The 19176-nt window shown below is 44.9% G+C and overlaps 1 protein-coding gene across 1 annotated transcript in view; it reads left to right on the top strand.

The window, feature by feature from the left end:
• POLR3B (RNA polymerase III subunit B) overlaps window positions 1-3485 on the top strand; it is a 174551-nt gene extending 171066 nt beyond the window's left edge. The window contains exons 27-28 of the mRNA XM_040345215.1: window positions 929-1102; window positions 3213-3485. Coding sequence (XP_040201149.1) covers window positions 929-1102; window positions 3213-3342 — 304 coding nt within the window. The 3' untranslated portion in view covers window positions 3343-3485. The remainder of the gene's footprint in view (window positions 1-928; window positions 1103-3212) is intronic.
• Window positions 3486-19176: the final 15691 nt, after the last annotated feature.

Genomic DNA, 19176 nt, shown 5'->3' with positions numbered 1-19176 from the left:
ATTCTGCTTATTGACATTAAGAATAAGTGTCGGCTTATTTGCACTGTATTTTGTGCTGCTGCATAAGGGCAGTTAATAGTGGGAATCCACTCTTCAGTTTGACCCTAGTAAAGCATGTTCTTTGCATTCTGTGATATGCTGAAAAAAGTAGACTTTTTTTTTTTCTTCTCCGTAGAGTAATCAATAGAAAGAAACTGTCAGTGAGTGGGCTTTGGTTGTTTGTAGAAGGTTGGTCAGGATAATGTGTGTTCCCCTCTTGCATCCGTGTAGTGCAGCGTCTGTAACATCTGCAGCTGACGGGGCGGCTCTGCTGTCCGAAAAAGCTGTCGCCATATCCTGCTTGTCTTCAGTTTGTTTAATGTGCTCAGCTTTTGTTTGTGAGCAGCTTCAGTGGAGGTTTTCCAAGTCAAACACCTTGGCTGCTATTTAACTTCTTTCAGGATCATATCTCTATAGTTTGTGAAAACCTCTAAACACAGTGACAACAACTTCAATTAGATGACGCTAACATCTATACTGTATCCACTCATTGTGCTATATAGATGAGTAAAATAGGGTTGTATTAGGGAATGTATTCATCCACTTTATACACCATTGTAGCTGAGATCAGAATCCTGTAAGCTAGTGTGGGGTAAAAGTGATTCTATCCAATCTCTCTTGGTTAGAGACATTGCCCATTCAAAGTGACACTGCTTCCCAAACGCCCATACTCCAGCAAGGTATGGTTGCCCAACACTCTTGCCACTTACTAAGCCTTTTCAATCCATGAAAAGCGATCTATGATTTTTATTTTATTTTTATATGTAACTGTGACTGATCAGGTGGTTATAGGGAAAGCACCATTCACATCAAGCAGTTGTTTATACTTTATTGCATTCTAGTTTCATAATGCTACAAATACTATTGTTTCTCCATTATGTCCCTCCAGGCAACCCACTGAAGGACGCTCTCGTGATGGTGGTTTGCGTCTCGGTGAAATGGAACGAGATTGTTTGATTGGTTATGGCGCCAGCATGCTGTTGCTCGAGAGACTGATGATCTCTAGTGATGCCTTTGAGGTGGACGTCTGTGGAGAGTGTGGCCTGCTGGGCTATTCTGGCTGGTAGGCAATCTGAAAGTTTTTTTCGGGTGTAACTAGTTCAAAGTGATGTTGTTGCTACATGAAATACATTTTTGAAAATGCTTCCTTTTAAAAGAAGACCCTAATACTTGCCTTACTTATCTGGTCTTGCTGCCCATGGGGGTTGTGAATTCAACCATAGAGCCCATTGAGGTCTCTATTGCAGGTGACTGTAAATACATTTTTATTTAAATAACAAACATGTTGTACCTAACTGCTCTGTGCAATGATTTTGCACAGAGCAGCCCCAGTCCCCCTCTTCTTGGATCCCCTACTGGCGCTCCTGCTTGCTATGGAGGCACTCGTACACGCTCGCTCCCTAGCCGGCTGTGTGTGTCCATTGACACACAGAGCATGGCTCAGCTCCACCCCCACCTCCCTCGTCACTGCTTGTGGTTGACAGCAGTGGGAGACAATGGCTCCCACTGCTGTCTGAGCCTATGAGGAAGGGGAGAGTAAGTATAAGAGAGAAGGCTCAATTAAGTATAGAGGGGGGGGCTGGAGCTGCATTAAAGTGATTTAATTGTAAAGCTTTATTTTAAAAAATAACAAACATGTCATACTTGCCTGCTGTGCAGCTAGTTTTGTACAGCGTGGCCCCAAACACCAACTTATGGGGTCCCTTGGCTCCTCCCCACATAAGATAACCCCCTATGAGAAGAGCTCTCCCCAGGGGTTACCTTGTGGGCACACTCCAGAGTCATTCATTTGGTGTCCATAGCCGCCGAATGTATGACTCGGCCTCGGCGCCCAAGACATTGGATTTGATTGACGGCAGTGGGAGCCATTGGCTGCGCTGCTATCAATCTATCCAATCAACAGACGGAACCACGTGGAGAGAGGGAGTCACCACCAACTGAATTCAACGGCTCAGGCAGGTAAATGGAGGGGAGCTGGGGGGTTGGTGACTGCCAGACGTTTTTTCACCTTAATGCATAGGATTAATGTAATGTATGTGGGGGTGGGGCAATTAAAAAAATTCTCCCAGCAAATCTCCTAAACCCATGATCACCGTAGAAATACATTTAAAATGTTTAAACTGAGAAACTGTACAATTTTTAAGGAATAAATACATTTTCAAATTGATGGCAGCAACAAGTCTCAAATTTTGGACATGGTAACAAAAAGCTGGCAAAGTGGTACGAGCAAGGAAGAGCTGAAAGAATATTTTGCAACTTACTTGGGTACCGTAATTGGCAACAGATTGGTAACATGATTGGGTATCTTTCATTCAGAATGTCTTAGAATTAAAAATGGGCAGAGGTTCACCATTCTGTGGTAAGCTGCTTCTAAGAATGTTGATTCATTTCAGCACAATATTCCTCAATGTAAAATTGCAAAGACAATATATCATCATCTACAGTACATAATATCAAAAGATTCCAATAAACTGGAAAAATATCTTTGCACAAAGGACAAGGTGGAAATGCAATGTTGGGTGACCCTGATCTACAGGCCCTCAGGCAGCACTGTATTAAAAACGGGCATGATTCTGTGGTGGACATCACTGCGTGGGCTCAGGAATACTGAATCGCTGTGAACACAAATGGAAGGTAAAGTTCTATCATGCAAAGAAGAAGCCAAACCTGCACATGATCCCAAAGCACCTCCGTTTCAAAGTGAGAAAACTGTGCTGTGGTCACACAAGTCTAAATATATTTGGCAGCCATGATGCTGCGTCCCCCAGACTAAAGAGGAGAGGGACCTTCCGGCTAATGTTTACAGAAAGTTGTTAAAATATGAGGGGATGCTACACCGTAGTAAACATGGCCCTGTCCCAACTTTTTTGTGATGTGTTGCTGCCATCAATTCCATAATGACCTTTTTACCATTTGATATGTTTTTCTATTTTCTATTATGAATAAAATATGGGTTTACGAGGTTTGCAAATCATTGCATTCTGTTTTATGTAGATTTTAGACAGTGTCATTCTCACCACGGCAAAATGCAGGACTTTGAGGTGAGAATGAACAAAGAGTAAATGTCTGTCACTCAATCACTATTGCACTGCATATACAGTATGTGGGAAATCTGCTGACATTTGTTTTTTCCCAGAGTGGACCAGCCTGACTTTGTCTTTCTTTTTTTTAAGGTGCCATTACTGCAAGTCCTCCTGTCATGTCTCCTCGCTGAGGATTCCGTATGCCTGCAAGTTACTGTTCCAAGAACTGCAGTCCATGAATATCATACCCAGACTTAAACTGTCAAGATACAATGAATGAGAAAGTATTTGTTTAAACGTCTAAGGCTGGGTTTACATATGTGCAAATTAGATGTGGGTTTCCCCTCATCCAATTCACATGAGATGCGGGTTTCCCCTCATCCAATTCACATGAGATGCGGGTTTCCCCTCATCCAATTCACATGAGATGCGGGTTTCCCCTCATCCAATTCACATGAGATGCGGGTTTCCCCTCATCCAATTCACATGAGATGCGGGTTTCCCCTCATCCAATTCACATGAGATGCGGGTTTCCCCTCATCCAATTCACATGAGATGCGGGTTTCCCTTCATCCAATTCACATGAGATGCGGGTTTCCCCTCATCCAATTCACATGAGATGCGGGTTTCTCCTCATCCAATTCACATGAGATGCGAGTTTCTCCTCATCCAATTCACATGAGATGCGAGTGTGACCGGCTCTCAAATGAGCTGGTTCACACTGGTCTGGGATGGCGGAGGAGGGGATTGCAAGAGGGTCCTGTGTGTGGATTGGTGCGGATCAGGTGCGAATTCAGGCAAGAAAAAGACCTGAATCGCACCTGAACCAGTCAACAGACACACACAGGACCCCAGGGACGAACCTGTGGCCAAACATATGTGAACCTGGCCTTAAAGTGAGCATGTTACTTGTGCACAAGGATGACTACCATTTTATAAACCAAGTTTAGCACATTTGATGATGTGCCATTGGAAACATCACTATTAAAGCCATGCCACAGCTACCAGAACTACTCCAAGCCCCTTGTAGTTAAAACACCTATCATTTCACCCTCCGTAGATGCTGGGGAAAATGCTACAGGATACCCATTTTAGACTCCTTTACTTGTGTCATAGTGCCCATTTACATTGTTCCCCTGCATTGTGGTGCATTACTTCACGTGTTGTGTGGTATTTTCACCTTGATGTGCGTCAAAAGTGTAAGTTATAATAGAATGGCAACATTTTTGCCAACACAGCACACCACAGTCCACAGATGGTTCATCTGTGTGTTTTGATGCTATAAAATGCGGGTGTGTCAAGCGGTGTACAGGTGCCTTAGAGTGGCATTCATTAATGTGCATTGTGGTAAAATGCGCATCCCACCACAATACTGCTAAGCATCAGTGTGCATAAGCATTTAGGGTCTAAAAAAATGGACACAGCTGAGACCAGGATTGGAGGTTTGTGACCTTTTTGACATGCTTATTCCGGTTTTTCATGGTAGAAAAAGACTGGATACTACCACTTTTTTGGTAGTCAGTCTCCTGACTGGATCTCACAATAGCTTCCAATCCGATTCTAGTCTTTTGTTCCTCAGTTGTCATCCTTTAGTACAAATTGTAGACAGTTCTTGGGTAAGCTTGGGTAAATGGGGCCTAATAATAGTAAACAGTAATAACACATTTAAAAATTGGCGGCATCCCATAGTGTAAAGTGACAGGTGCACTTTAGAAGCTTAAAAGCAATATGGCAGACGCTCACTTTTTTCCATACTTGTTGCTGTCTCTGGGGGCGTGTCCCCGGTACAAAAAAGTGTACATTTCTGTTGCTCACATGTACAAAGTAGTACATAGTTGAGCTTTTGTATTATACCTGTAACATAAAGATTTTTTTGGAAAACACTGAAAGCTGTTTGAGAAGTTTTTGTTGATTATTTATGAAAAATGTAATAAACAATAAACTGAACGTGTCTTTTTTTTTTTTTTTTTTCCCCATTGCTGTTCAGTATGGATGAGCTGAGGTTCTAGACCCATGGTGCCCAACCTGCGGGCCTTTGATATATGATATGTGGCCCTTGGACCTCAGCAGTCTGTAGTGGGAACATTTGATTAGGATAATAGCATTGATCTCTAGTGGCCATTTAACATGTTCCCAGTTTCATTGTTTCCCCTGCACATATCCCCAGCCAAAAATGTAGCGTGTCCTCACCCACTAATCCTCATTTCCTTTATTAGGTCTGCAGTTTCTGGCAGTCCTCTCATATTATTTACACTGAACATTATGTTGATGTCAGGGGCCACATTTGAGGCCTCCTTTAGCTCCTACATGGACAACCACTGTAAGAAGTTGGTTTGACCCAAACAGGTGGGAAGCTGTCGCATGATGGCAGGCTGCGGCTGTAAAATTACCTGCCTTGCAGCTGAATTTAACAAAAGAATGGAGATGATATTGACATAATGACCAAGTTTAATTGTCATTGGTGATATTGTCCTAATATGGCCAACATCTCCACCCTTTTGTTACAAGGCAGCGAATTCTGCAGCTGATTAGACCAGCAGTTTGCTTTCATGTATCATTTTCCTGCAGGCTCAAGCTGAATCGAGTTCAGACTGATCTTTAGCTCATCCTTGCTGTTAAAGGGGTTGGAAAAAAAAATATTTATTTCTCGTTCATTGAGGAATGCAGAAAATACTAAACCTTTGGGTTATATGGCCGCCTACAGGGCAATTGGGAATTTTTTCAAATAAAAATATGTAGGCCAGCCAAGGGTGTAATCCCCCCCACTACCAGCATGCCTCAGCTTTTGCTAGTATCCTAAGAGGATGGATGTCCTTTATTGTAAGGTCTAACCAATGGAGTGTGTGTTTGTATGTTTTTTTTTGTTTGTTCCTAGCAATCATTATTCTCTTCTCTGATCAGCAGTCATCCTCGGCCTGCTTTTTTTGACTGGACTACATCCGGAAACTGCTGGACATTGTGAGGTTAGTCTTGAAGGGATCTTCAGGCACTGGCTTTTTACATGGACCCTTTCCAGGTTTCGTCTGGCCATACACAGTTTGAATCTCAGCCAGTTCAGCAGGAACCAGCTGAGATTGGAACCGTTGATGCTAAACATGCTTCTGCACCCTCACCTGCATATTATTTTCCCGATTTGATCGTGGTCTTGGCATCTTCTGAAGCATTTACCAAAGTGACTATCTAAATCACTCAAGTCCTTGATGGATGAGCTGACCCTGAGGAGTTTAAGTATATTGCTATTACTCTCAAAGTTAGAGATCATTTAGGCCCTTATAGCTGAACTCTGGAAATGTGACTCGCTGGGGCAAGCTCAAACAGAGGCTGCTATAAAGGACAGATCGCATGGATGGATGGAGGGAGTCTGCTGGAGTAAGGAGTAAATATTAATCCCTATCTGGTCATCTCTTCTAGACTAAGCAAACATTCAACCCTTGCAGTGTGGGGGGCCCAGATTATTGATTCAGTGCGTAGCACAGTGAAACTAAAGGATCAGCCTGTTTCTTCTACCAGTGCAATTTCCAGCCCCAGGTCATGTAGGGCAGCACCAGCTTTTTCTTTTCCAACTGTTTCTGTACAAAGTGGAAGCGCCCAGATTGGTTGTTTGCTCCCTCAAAGTGTTTCCTTAAAGTATTCCTCCCCCTTGAAAATTTTCACATTTTGTCATGTTACAACCAAAAATTGTAATGTATTTTATTGGAATTTTATGTGATAGACCAACACAAAGTGTCACATAATTGTGAAGTGGAAGAAAAATGACAAATGGTTTTCAATTTTTTTTTACAACTATAAAGTGTGGTGTGCATTCATATTCAGGCCCCTTTACCCTGACACCCCTAACTGAAATCTTGTGGAACCATTTGCCTTAAGAAGTCACCTAATTGGTAAATAGAATCTACCTGTGTGTAATTTAATCTCAGTATAAATACAACTGTTTTGTGAAGCCCTCAGTGGTTTGTTAGAGAACCTTAGTGAACAAACCACATCATGAACGCCAAGGTACACACCAGAGTTGTGGAGAAGTTTAAAACGGGGTTAGGTTATAAAAAAAATAAAATAAAAAAAATCCCTCCCTGTTCAATCCATCATCTGAAAATGAAAAGAGTATGGCACAATTACAAACCTACCAAGACATGGCCGTCCAACCTAAACTGACAGGCCGGACGGAGAGAGCATTATTCACAGAAGCAGCCAAGAGGCTCATGGTAACTCTGGAGGAGCTGCAGAGATCCACAGCTCAGGTGGGAAAATCTGTCCACAGGACAACTATTAGTCGTATACTCCACAAATCTGGCCTTTTATGGAAGAGTGGCAAGAAGAAAGCCATTGTTGAAAGAAAGCCATAAGAAGTCCCATTTTCAGTTTGCAAGAAGCCATGTTTGGGACACGGCAAACATGTAGAAGAAGATGCTTTGATCAGATGAGACCAACATTTTTCTTTTGGTCTAAAAGCAAACGCTGTGTGTGGAGGAAAACTAACACTGCACATCACCCTGAACACACCATCCCCAACGTAAAGCATGGTGGTGGCCGCATCATGTTGTAGGAAAGCTTCTCTTCAGAAGGGACAGGGAAGCTATTCAGAGTTGATGAGAAGATGGATGCAGTCAAATACAGGGCAATCTTAGAAGAAAATCTGTTCGAGTCTGCAAAAGATTTGAGACTGAGGCAGAGGTTCACCTTCCAGCAGGACAACAACCTTGAACATAGAGCCAGAGCTATAATGGAATGGTTTAGATCAGGGTTCCCAACCTTTTGAAGCACGAGGGCCACTTAAGCAACTTGGTAACTGGTTGCGGGCCACAATCAGCAGAGCGGGCGGGTGGCAGGTTCATGTCCGCTCTGCATATGCAGAACGGACACAGCCGGATCAGATTGGAGGTAGGACACAAGTCGATTTACAGCTGGCGCTCCTTGGAGGTGAATGGAGGGTCCAATTGGGTCAGACTGAAGTGTGAAAGGGGCGACTTCCATTGAAATAAATGGGTACAAGTCGCCTTGAAGTAGTACAGAAACTTTTTCTGAAGTCAGAACGACTTCAGTAATGTGCATTAAGACGGCTCTCATTCACTTCCATGTAATTTCTCATATCGCGCAACTTGGGTCGACACAAGTCGGATCCCAAGTCGCGGTAGTGTGAACGGGCACTTAGGGGCCTGCACATTCCAGGTGTAGACACTTGCCAAGCAGATATCCTCAGCCAGCAGTGTTTAGACGTGGAAGAATGATCTTTACACCCAGAGGAGCTGTATCATGTGGGGGTGCCAGATGTGGACCTCCTGGTCTCCCGGTTCTACAAGTAACTGGACAGGTTCAGGGATGCTCTGATGGCTCTGTGGAATCGGTACTCCTTTGCTGAAACCACTTCTTTGCCTGCAGGATTGAGATGGAGAGCATTCCCGTGATTCGAATTGCTGTAGATTGGTCCCCGCAGATGTGGTATACTGATATGGTAAGACTTCTAGAAGATGTACAGTGGGGCCCTGCCAAGCAGTCAATGGCTACTGTCCTAAGGCCCAATTTGCCATCCTGCTTCTGGGGTTCAGACTTTATTGGCATGGCTGTTATAGCCCAGGTTCTAAAGCACAAGGGAGTCCCTAAATCAGATTCCTACAATGCTCAAGTCTAGGAAGTACACTTACTGTAAGGTATGTTCTCGGATATGGATGGCTTACTTAATTTGGTGTGTGTCTAGTGGCTTTTTCCCCAAGAGTTTTTGTTGAATAAATCCTCTCCTTCCTGCAGCTAGGTCTACCTTTGTCTAGGCCTTTTGTGGAGGGGGTCTCCCATGTGGTTCCCCTATGACTCTGGGTTCTGAAGCTGGTACTTTCTCTCTATGCACATTGGTTTAAAAAGAATTGGAGACATTCCCCTCTGCTCTCACCTACAACGTTGCTTTGCTTTTAGCCATCACCTCTGCATGAATTGGCCAGTTCATAGAGTAACCTCATAAAGAACCATTCTTGATCTTGCAGACCTGGGATTTTCTTCTTGCCTAAGGTTGTCTGCTTTCACCTAAACCATTACATTCTCCTCCCATCTCTTTCTCAGGCTCAGATTTATCAAATGGGAATTTCTCTCCATTGGATGTGGTTTGAACTGTGTGAGCATGTCTTCGTCACTGCTTCTTTCAGAAAGACTGATCTGAGATTCTAGCGATTAGGGTCACATCTGCTTTTAAAGTGAATGAAAATCTGTAGACTTGAAAATTGTGCTTCAATCACATGTCCGAGCTGAAAAGCACCTGCCTTCAGGAGCCCAAAGTTATGCCTCGTACACACGATCAGTCTTTCCGACAGGAAACCGTGTTTTTTTTTTCTCAGCAGGAAAACGGCTGAAATTTGTCTTGCATACACACGGTCACTCAAATCTTGGCTGAAATTCCAAACGTCAAGAATGTGGTGACGTGCAAACCCGTACGACGAGCCAAGATCAATGAAGTTCAATAGGCAGTTCGGCTCTTCTGCTTAAATTCTGAGCATGCACGTTTTTTTCCGCGTCGTAATTGCATACAGATGACCACGATTCGTGATGGGAATTTTTCCTGTCACGAAAATTGCGATCCTGCTCTGTATCTTTTCTTGGCCGGAAAACTGACAGAAAAAGTGTGATGGAGCCTACACACGGTCGATTTTCCTGCCAAAAACCTCACATCGCACTATTCCCGTCACAAAAACTGACCGTGTGTACGAGGCATTTGCTTCCTTTTTGATAAAAAAAGGTGTTTATTGAAGAAGCTTAAAGAATTTCCAGTGTACAAACAATGCATTCGCATACAGTTATAGTTACATTTCACGGTCATCTTAGCTCCCTTCACATTTATCCTATCATCACAACCTTCAAGTCCACAATATACTCAAGCATATATACTTATACAATACATCTGGTGTTGAGCAACTCTAGCTCATCGGGGTCCTCCCGTAGGGCATTCTGGACATCACGAATGCCTTGGGACTTAGTCCAGGGGTATCTAGCCATGGCAACCAGACTCTTTCGAATCTACCTGGGTTTCCCCTTTGTTGATATATATCTCTTTCCATGACCAAGGCGTTCCCCATATGTGTTATCCAGGGGGCGACCGTGGGTGGTGAGATTGATTTCCAAAAGTTAGCCTCTTTGACACCCTTCAAAGTACTGTTCCATCTGCTTCCAGTAGCTCCTGCTTTGGTTATAGATCAGTTCTATAAAATTTTATAGGAAAATTCCTGACATCTGGCCTAGGCAGATGGGAATCGGTCAAAGGTTCTAGAACAGGGGTCTCCAAACTGCGGCCCTGGGGCCGGATGTGGCCCTTTGCTTGCCTTAATGCGGCCCTTGGGGCATTATTCCATCCAATTTAAATGGGGCATAATTCTTGTTGCTGACACCAATGGTGCACTATTCATCCAACTGACACCATCAATTCTTTCCATTAACACCAACGATGGGGCACTAGTCCTCTCACTGTCACCAAAGATATGGAATTATTTACTCCCACTGGACATTTTCTACTCCCAATGGCCCTAGTCTGGCCCCCCTAAAGTCTGAAGGACCGTAAACTGGCCCTTTGTTTAGAAAGTTTGGAGACCCCTGTTCTAGAAGATGATCATACATAGGGCAGCAATAAACCAACATCATTGGTTCGATAGGCACATGACAAATTTTGGCAAAACAAAAATTACGGTGTTATGGCAAAAACGGTAATGTTTCTGAATTTGGTTATATTGAACTTATTTATGAGGAAGCACTTGCACCAAATATACGCAAAGAACCGTAAACCATAAGCTCCAACCAGACCTGTCAGATCAGTGGAAAATTAACTATTTTACTGATAGAATTAGCAGGCAGTCAGTGGAGTTTCTCGTAAAGCAGGGCTATAATATGTCATGCTTTTACCGTTATGTTGCACTGCTGGTCTAAATGGAGTTCAGGGACTGCTTGGAATTTCCAGTTGTGGAACTGCAAGTAAACAAAACGCATACTTGTTGGGCAGTGTACCTACAGCAGATGAACAACGTCGGCCTCTGATGTTTTCAGATGAATCCAGCAGGTGGCAGTGCAGAGGACTTGAATGTAATTCTCTCTTGAATGTCTTTGAAACACAGCAGAGCCTTCTTAGAACAGAAGGTTTACATGTCTCATTCTGACACAAATCCAAAAATGTAAGGGGATTATTCCTAATTTTAGGATATTGAATGGAGCCATGCAAATCATTCCTTTAGGCTTCTGTGGCCGACTGTAAATCCAGAGCTGCTAATTTACAGGTCAGATACAATCTAATATTATAGAGCTACTCATTGCTAACTACACTGGAGTTGCAGGTTTGTTGGTCATCAGTGCAGTGCATGGAAATGATGGATTCTTTGAAATAGAGCTTGGAGAGCAATAAAAAAAAAGGTACAACCTGGTTATGGTGAGGTTAATTAAAAGGTCTCAAAAAGCCTTCCACGGATGAACTCAGCGGAGCCAATGGCTGCCTCTGCAAAGCCTATGAGAGTGGGGAAATATAACAGAGCTACTTCAGACGGCACAGCACTGGATCAAGTGAGGACTCGGGTTAGTATAAGGCTCGTTTCGCATATGTCCGAGCGTGGTTTCCCTGCGTATTTTAAAAGGAGTCTGGTGCAGTTTTGTTCACATTTTTACCTGAAATTGCACCTGAACCGTACTGAAAAATGCATAGGACTCTTTTTAAAAATACACTGTGCCAGGCCCGCAGATATGTGAACAGGCTCTATAGAGAAGGCTGACAGTTTAACAGGTCCCCTTCCCCACTTCCGGGAGATAGGGCCACGACACCATCCCCCAGAAGTTTGGCCCCCCTTCTCCTTCCTCTGCCACCGGTCCAATCAGAACGTGCAGCGCACATGCGCAGTAGGGAGCCCATCTGTGAAGCCTTTTGGCTTGACTGCCGGGTTCCCTTACCTGGAAAAGTGGCAGCTGCCCCCAACAGTTGATCTGAAGATTGGCTGGGGTGCTGACATCATGGGCCAGGGGGGACAGGTAAGTGTCCATATAGTAAAAGTCAGCAGCTGCAGTATTTGTAGCTACTGACTTTAAAGCAGAGGTCCACCTGGGGGAATTTTTTTTAAAGGTTCTTTTGTAGTGGTTTTTGCACAGAGCAGCCTCTATCCTCCTCTTCACGGGACCCCCACAAGCGCTCCTGCCTCCTCCTTCCTGTCAAGTGCCTCCCAGAGCAAGCAGCTTGCAATAGGGGCACCCTAGCAGGAATGCTCCTGAGTCGCTGCTCTGCATGTCTTTTCAGACACGAAGCTGTGGCTTGGCTCCGCCCCATCTCTCCCCCCCTCATTGGCTGTGATGGCTCCCAATGCTGTCTCAGCCAATGAGAAGAAGAGTCCCCAAGGAGCCGATGCTCTCGTGCCCATTGCTGGTTTGGAAGGGATCTCAGGTAAGTATTAGGGTTGGTTGCTGAACACAAGGTTTTACACCTTCATGCATAGAATGCTTGAATGTAAAAAGCCTTCAGCCTTTTAAACCACTTTAACTGTGAATGGTGGCCCTGGAATTTATTCTCTCATTTGCAGCAATATGTAAGATGTTGCGCAATCGTTTTCATATGCAGGCACATGTGTTGGCGTTCTTGTGTATCTGGGGACATTTAAAATATATATTTTTTGTTATCTTACATTATTTTTTAACTATTTTTCTTTATTACTACAATGTAGGGGCCCCAATAATGACAGGCTGTGTTTACTGAAACGCCAGGGATCGATTAGACCCCTGATCTTTCCCCTGCCCTTCATTGAAGCTAACGGAGCACAGATATTTGGTCAATGCCAGTGTCGGGAGCACACCTGAACTCATGTCTGGTCTCAACCCTCTGACACTTTTGTTGCATAGCTTGGTCTGTTAAAGAAAAAAAAATAACTTACTGCCTGACTCAACCTTGTGAAAATAAAAGAAAACGACCACGGCAACCACATTCAAGATTTTGTAAGCTGCAATTTATTACTTTTGGGTTTGGATATGCTAATAGCCAAAGCCTATGTATTTATTTGTGGATATACTGTAATAGGGAATTGTTGGAGCTTTTGTTTTCATTGATGTTTGGGAGATTTCCCCTCACTTCCTGTCCATGTAACAGGTGTCAGACAATGAAGAAAAATATATTTTAGGCCCTGTTACCATACTGGAAGAATGCAGGTTCACAAGTAAGACACAAAAAATGTGTCCTATTCACACCGCAACACTCCCTGGAGGTGCAGTCCAGTGTGCTGTAATAAAATCCAGCACAGGACAGAGTTGCATATCACTGTACAGCAGCGAAACGCATCCTCCTGCTTTACAGTGACATGAATGACGTCACTTTTGTAGGGAGTTGTATGATGTGCTGAAACACCGGCTCACTGCAACCAGAACAGACAGGGGCAGTGTGAATGGGCCCTAAGAGGGCCAAAGACAGCAACGTAAACCTGACAACATTGGTTCTAACTCTCCCAAACGCTACTCAAAACGTTATTTTCTTTTCCTCTGGAACTCTCCTTTAAAGTGGTTCTAAAGTCACAAGGTATTTTTTTTTACCTTAAGGCATTACCTGCCTAAAGCTAAAAATCCTTTTGCTACCTATCTCCCCCCCCCCCCCCATGTTTACCTGAGCCCTGTACCGATCCATGGCCATGCCCGTCTGCAGCAGCGCTGCTCTTTCTCCCTGGTCTCACAGGGCAGGTTGATGGCAGTGGGAGCCAATGGCTCCTGCTGTCAATCAAATCCAGTGGGGGGGAGGGACAAGGTAGCGCTGTCTGTCTGTGGACACAATCGGCCCAGCTTGGGAGCAAGCCTGCATGTCTACCCCATAGCAAGTGGCTTGCTATGGGGCAGACGTAAAAAAAGAGGAGCACAGAGCGCTGGCAATGCAAAAAAAGGGAAGTACTTCGAGACAGCCGCACTCCAAAACTTGTTGCTTTTATTGTAAAATGAAAAACAGAGGATACATGCCACAGCAAACGGGGTACAAGCTGACGCATTTCACACTAAACTTTAGTGCTTAAAGGAGTTCTCTGACCTAAAACTTTTAACCCCCGCTGTGCCCGGGCTGTAAAAAAATAGAAAATAAACTTTCACTTACCTGCCTACGATCCCCCGTTGTTCCGATATCGCCGTCCCGTTCTCCGGTCCCGGTCTCTTCCGCTTCCTGTGTGTCGGTGACTCATAGTGCGCTCAGCCTATCAGTGGCCGCGACGGGACATTGCTGCGGCCGCTGATAGGCTGAGCGCACTATGAGTCACCGACACACAGGAAGCGGAAGGGGCCCGGGACCGGAGAACGGGACGGCGATATCGGAACAACGGGGGATCGTAGGCAGGTAAGTGAAAGTTTATTTTCTATTTTTTTACAGCCCGGGCACAGCGGGGGTTAAAAGTTTTAGGTCAGAGAACTCCTTTAATCATAGCTTATGATTAAGCACTAATGTTTAGTGTGAAACGCGTCAGCTTGTACCCCATTTGCTGTGGCATGTATCCTCTGTTTTTCATTTTACAATAAAAGCAACAAGTTTTGGAGTGCGGCTGTCCAGAACTCCTTCCTTCGTTTTGCATTATCCTATGCATTGCCAGCACCCGTGGCTTTCGGATTTGGTGAGGAGGTTCTTAATTAGCATCCTTGAGTGGTGACTCTTTCTCTACAGAGCGCTGGCAGGGGACCTCAGAAAAGGAGGTTCTGGGACACTTTGTGCAGAGTCACAAAAAAGTGCAGCTCCCTTCTTCACTTAAATGCATTCAAATTATAGTGCATAAATACATTTCTAAAAAAGGGAAAAGAAAAGTGTAAAAATCTATATATAATAAATTTACGTGAGTCCATCTTTTCTTTTTAAAGACACAGACCTTCACCCCACCTATGGGTGTCTTCTCACCTGCTTGAATGTACCTCATTAATTACCGGCGGTCTATATGTGTTATAACTGGCACCGCTCTCATTGGCTGTACACTCCAAATCAGTGGCTCGCAGTGGTGTCAATCAGGGGTCAAGTCCTGGGGAAAAAAGTGTGGGAACTCCCACCCAAGATCCACTCCACCACCAAAAAAAAAAAAATGATACGCTTATATGCATAATTACTAAACCGCATGTTCTTTCTAAATCGTGCGATAAATCACGGCAGACCTCCGCAATGTCTTTGCGGAACAATGACAAAAGCTCCCAGGAGACATTGCGGCATCGAGGAAGTGAGGGAATACCCGCACACTACCCGATAAATCCATATACAGGAAGCGGCCAGTAACATAAAGGATTACTAAGGTTCGCCTGCCCCTGACAGTGACTCGAGCTGGGCATCGCCGATTAGTGAAGGATTGGCTCGGGCGGCTCGGCTGCTCTAGTCCTGCAAAGGGAACTGAGTTCCTGCTGTGAAAAAAGTGCAGGAACTCCGTTCCCACACATTCCCGCAGGACTTGAGCCCTGGTGTCAATCATATAGGAGACAAGAGAAAAGAGCCATAGTGTAAATCGCTAGTAATAAGTATTTATTTCCATATAAAAATCCACTCGCATTTCACAAGTAAAAAAACAAACAAATTAGCATTTTACAATACAATCCTCTGCATACACGGCTCCACCTGGTCCCAGCGTGATTACGTCACCGCCCACCTCACATGTAGCCCCCAATAGGCTTTCTCAAAGGTTCAGGCTCATAACCACTGCACTGAGCAGATAAGTATAAACATTATTTTTTTCTAGGTAAAAAAAAAAAAAGAGGATTTAAAATCAATTTAAATTTTGTTGGCCAACTCTGTGCAGCCTTCTGAACTTCAAAAATAATGATGTTCTTTCATTTGCTGCTGATGAGATTAGGAAGAATCCTTCCAGGTGTTCCGTTACATTTGTATTTGGTGACAGATGAAATAAGGCGACCAGAACATCACTTTTTAGGATGGATTTACCATAAGACCACCTGCCTTACCTCAGCCATACAAGTCTGGCAATATAATTGGTAAAAGATGTCCCAATATAATACACTTCTACTGCCTTGATCAGCTGCTAATCCCTATAACATGCTGATTTATCAGACTGAGTCATGTGGCGTAAAGTTCATGGGGTTTTCCCATGTAACCCCTTAAGGGCCTTATGTGTGTTAACATTTCAAAGAGACCCTGTCACCAACGCCCCCTAGAAAAGTGAAAATGGACGCACGGAAAATTCAAGTATTATACATGCTTACATACAGTATTCTTCCTTTCCATACATTTTTTTTATTCACTTGTAATGCTCCTTGGAACTTGCTAGGACATTTGACTAGTCAATTCACTAGTAGAGTCAACCTTAGATGACTTAGCCCTTCCCTCTTCAGGGAATGTCTAATTACTTTCTGTGCTGGCCTAGCTCCTCTACCCCTCCCAGCAATAACTTGTATGTAGATACCAAGGGAGGAAAGAAGGAGAATATTATAGAGCGGCTCTGAGTCTGCTAGGGCAGCCCTGGCCTTTTTAGGTTTTTACACAGGTAAGGCTTTTGCAGGTAAATAACATGAAACAAAAAATAACATTAAAGTGGATGTAAACCCACTCTAATCCTTTCTAAACTACTGCCATAGTGCTGATCTATAAGGATATACATGCATCCTGCGTTTATCCTTATGTCTCCCCTCTGTCTGTTATAAGAACTGAAAAACTGCAGATTCTGTGGGTGGAGCTGTCGTCTGGAGCTCGGTGGGTGGAGTCGTGATGTTAGTAGACTCCCCGCCCACCTCCTGTGTATTCCTTACACTAAATTCTGCTATGATCACTAGCATCTATGATCACTAGCATCCAGTCAAAATCCAGAAAAGTAACCACATTAATTCAGAAAAGGAGTGGGGATGGGAATGAAAATGAATGCCTGTCTCCAGGGGCGGAACGGACTAAGGTTTTTCTCTGTAAGTCCGTTTTGTTTCACTGAACAACAGGGTCATTGCTAGGTGCCAAAAAGACCAGGGGCTTCAGCCCGAAGCCAAGCCGACACCGGGGGGGGGGGGGGTGCGTTCGCACGCGGTCGGTGGAGTGGCGCAGGGTGACCTGCTTGACACACATACCCTGACCTGCGTGTGTGTGTGTGTATATACACACACACTGACATAACCTACATACACTGATCTCAGTGACCTGTCCTACATACACTGACCTGACCTACATACACTGACCTCAGTGACCTGACCTACATACACTGACCTGACCTACATACACTGACCTCAGTGACCTGACCTACATACACTGACCTGACCTACATACACTGACCTCAGTGACCTGACCTACATACACTGACCTACATACACTGACCTGACCTGTCCTACATACACTGACCTGACCTGTCCTACATACACTGACCTGACCTACATACACTGACCTTAGTGACCTGACCTACATACACTGACCTACATACACTGACCTGACCTGTCCTACATACACTGACCTGACCTGTCCTACATACACTGACCTGACCTGTCCTACATACACTGACCTGACCTGTCCTGTCCTGAATACACTGACCTGACCTGTCCTACATACACTGACCTGCATACACTGACCTGACCTGTCCTACATTCACTGACCTGACCTACTTACACTGACCTGACCTACATACATTGACCTGACCTGCATACACTCTGACCTGACCTGTCCTACATACACTGACCTGACCTGTCCTACATACACTGACCTGACCTGTCCTACATACACTGACCTGACCTGTCCTACATACACTGACCTGACCTGTCCTACATACACTGACCTGACCTGTCCTACATACACTGACCTGACCTGTCCTGAATACACTGACCTGACCTGTCCTGAATACACTGACCTGACCTGTCCTGAATACACTGACCTGACCTGTCCTGCATACACTGACCTGACCTGACCTGTCCTACATTCACTGACCTGACCTACTTACACTGACCTGACCTACATACATTGACCTGACCTGCATACACTGACCTGACCTGTCCTACATACACTGACCTGACCTGCATACACTGACCTGACCTACATACACTGACCTGACCTACATACACTGACCTGTCCTACATACACTGACCTGCATACACTGACCTGTTCTACATACACTGACCTGCATACACTGACCTGACCTACATACACTGACCTGACCTACATACTCTGACCTGACCTACATACACTATTACTGACCTACATACACTAACCTAGCTCAGGAGCCGAGGAGGACAGCTGGAGGAGGACAGACGGAGGAGGACAGCTGGAGGAGGACAGCTGGAGGAGGACAGACGGAGGAGGACAGCTGGAGGAGGACAGCCGGAGGAGGACAGCCAGAGGAGGACAGCCGAAGGAGGACAGCCGCGGAGGACAGCCATGGAGGACAGCCGTGGAGGACAGCTGGAGGACAGCTGGAGGACAGCCCAGGAGGACAGCCGAGCCGCTGAAAAGAGCAGGGAGCTGGTGATGCTGATGTGAGGTGCGGCACTGGCGTGCCGCATCTGCCCTGACCCTGTCATGAGATGCAGCCAGGCTCAGGAGGAGCCGAGAAGGAGTGAAGACCCGATGAACCGAGTGGGGATGGATGTGACATCACGGCGCACCGGGCGACTTTGTAATTCCCGCCTTTCTGAGCTTGCAGCGCCTATGATGGACGTCACACGTCCCGCAGTCCCGGATTGGACCAGTGGGATGTCCATCATAGGCGCTGCAGGTTCCGGAAGGCGGAATCTGCTGTGTCTCTCGGCCACACACTCGGCAACACGGCACTCGCTCGGGGCTCATAATTATCTATGACATGCCCGAGACTCGGGGCTTTACAGCTACCCATTCCGGGCTCCAGCCTCCTCAGCCCACCCCTGACGACGCCCCTGCTGAACAATAAAAGAGGATTGCTCAGAGCTGGATTAACTCTGCGTGGCAAGACTGGGCACAGATGATAGGAAATCTTATACTGTACATTGTGACATCAAAAATATATATATATATATATTTTTGGGTTTACATCCACTTTAACCCCTAGGCGCTAACGTAACAGAAATATACAGCTCCACTGCACTCATTCTAATGATCAGGACCCGGAATATCTGATTCTGGGTCACCTGATCGCTGCGATAGCCTCCGATTGGCTATCACAGTGATCAGAGTCCAGAAAGAAACATTTGTTTTTCTCTCTGCAAAGACAGAGAAAGATACAAAGGG

Source organism: Rana temporaria, chromosome 3 (assembly GCF_905171775.1).
Source record: "Rana temporaria chromosome 3, aRanTem1.1, whole genome shotgun sequence".
Lineage (NCBI taxonomy): Eukaryota > Metazoa > Chordata > Amphibia > Anura > Ranidae > Rana > Rana temporaria.
This window is presented reverse-complemented; position numbering and strand designations above follow the sequence as displayed.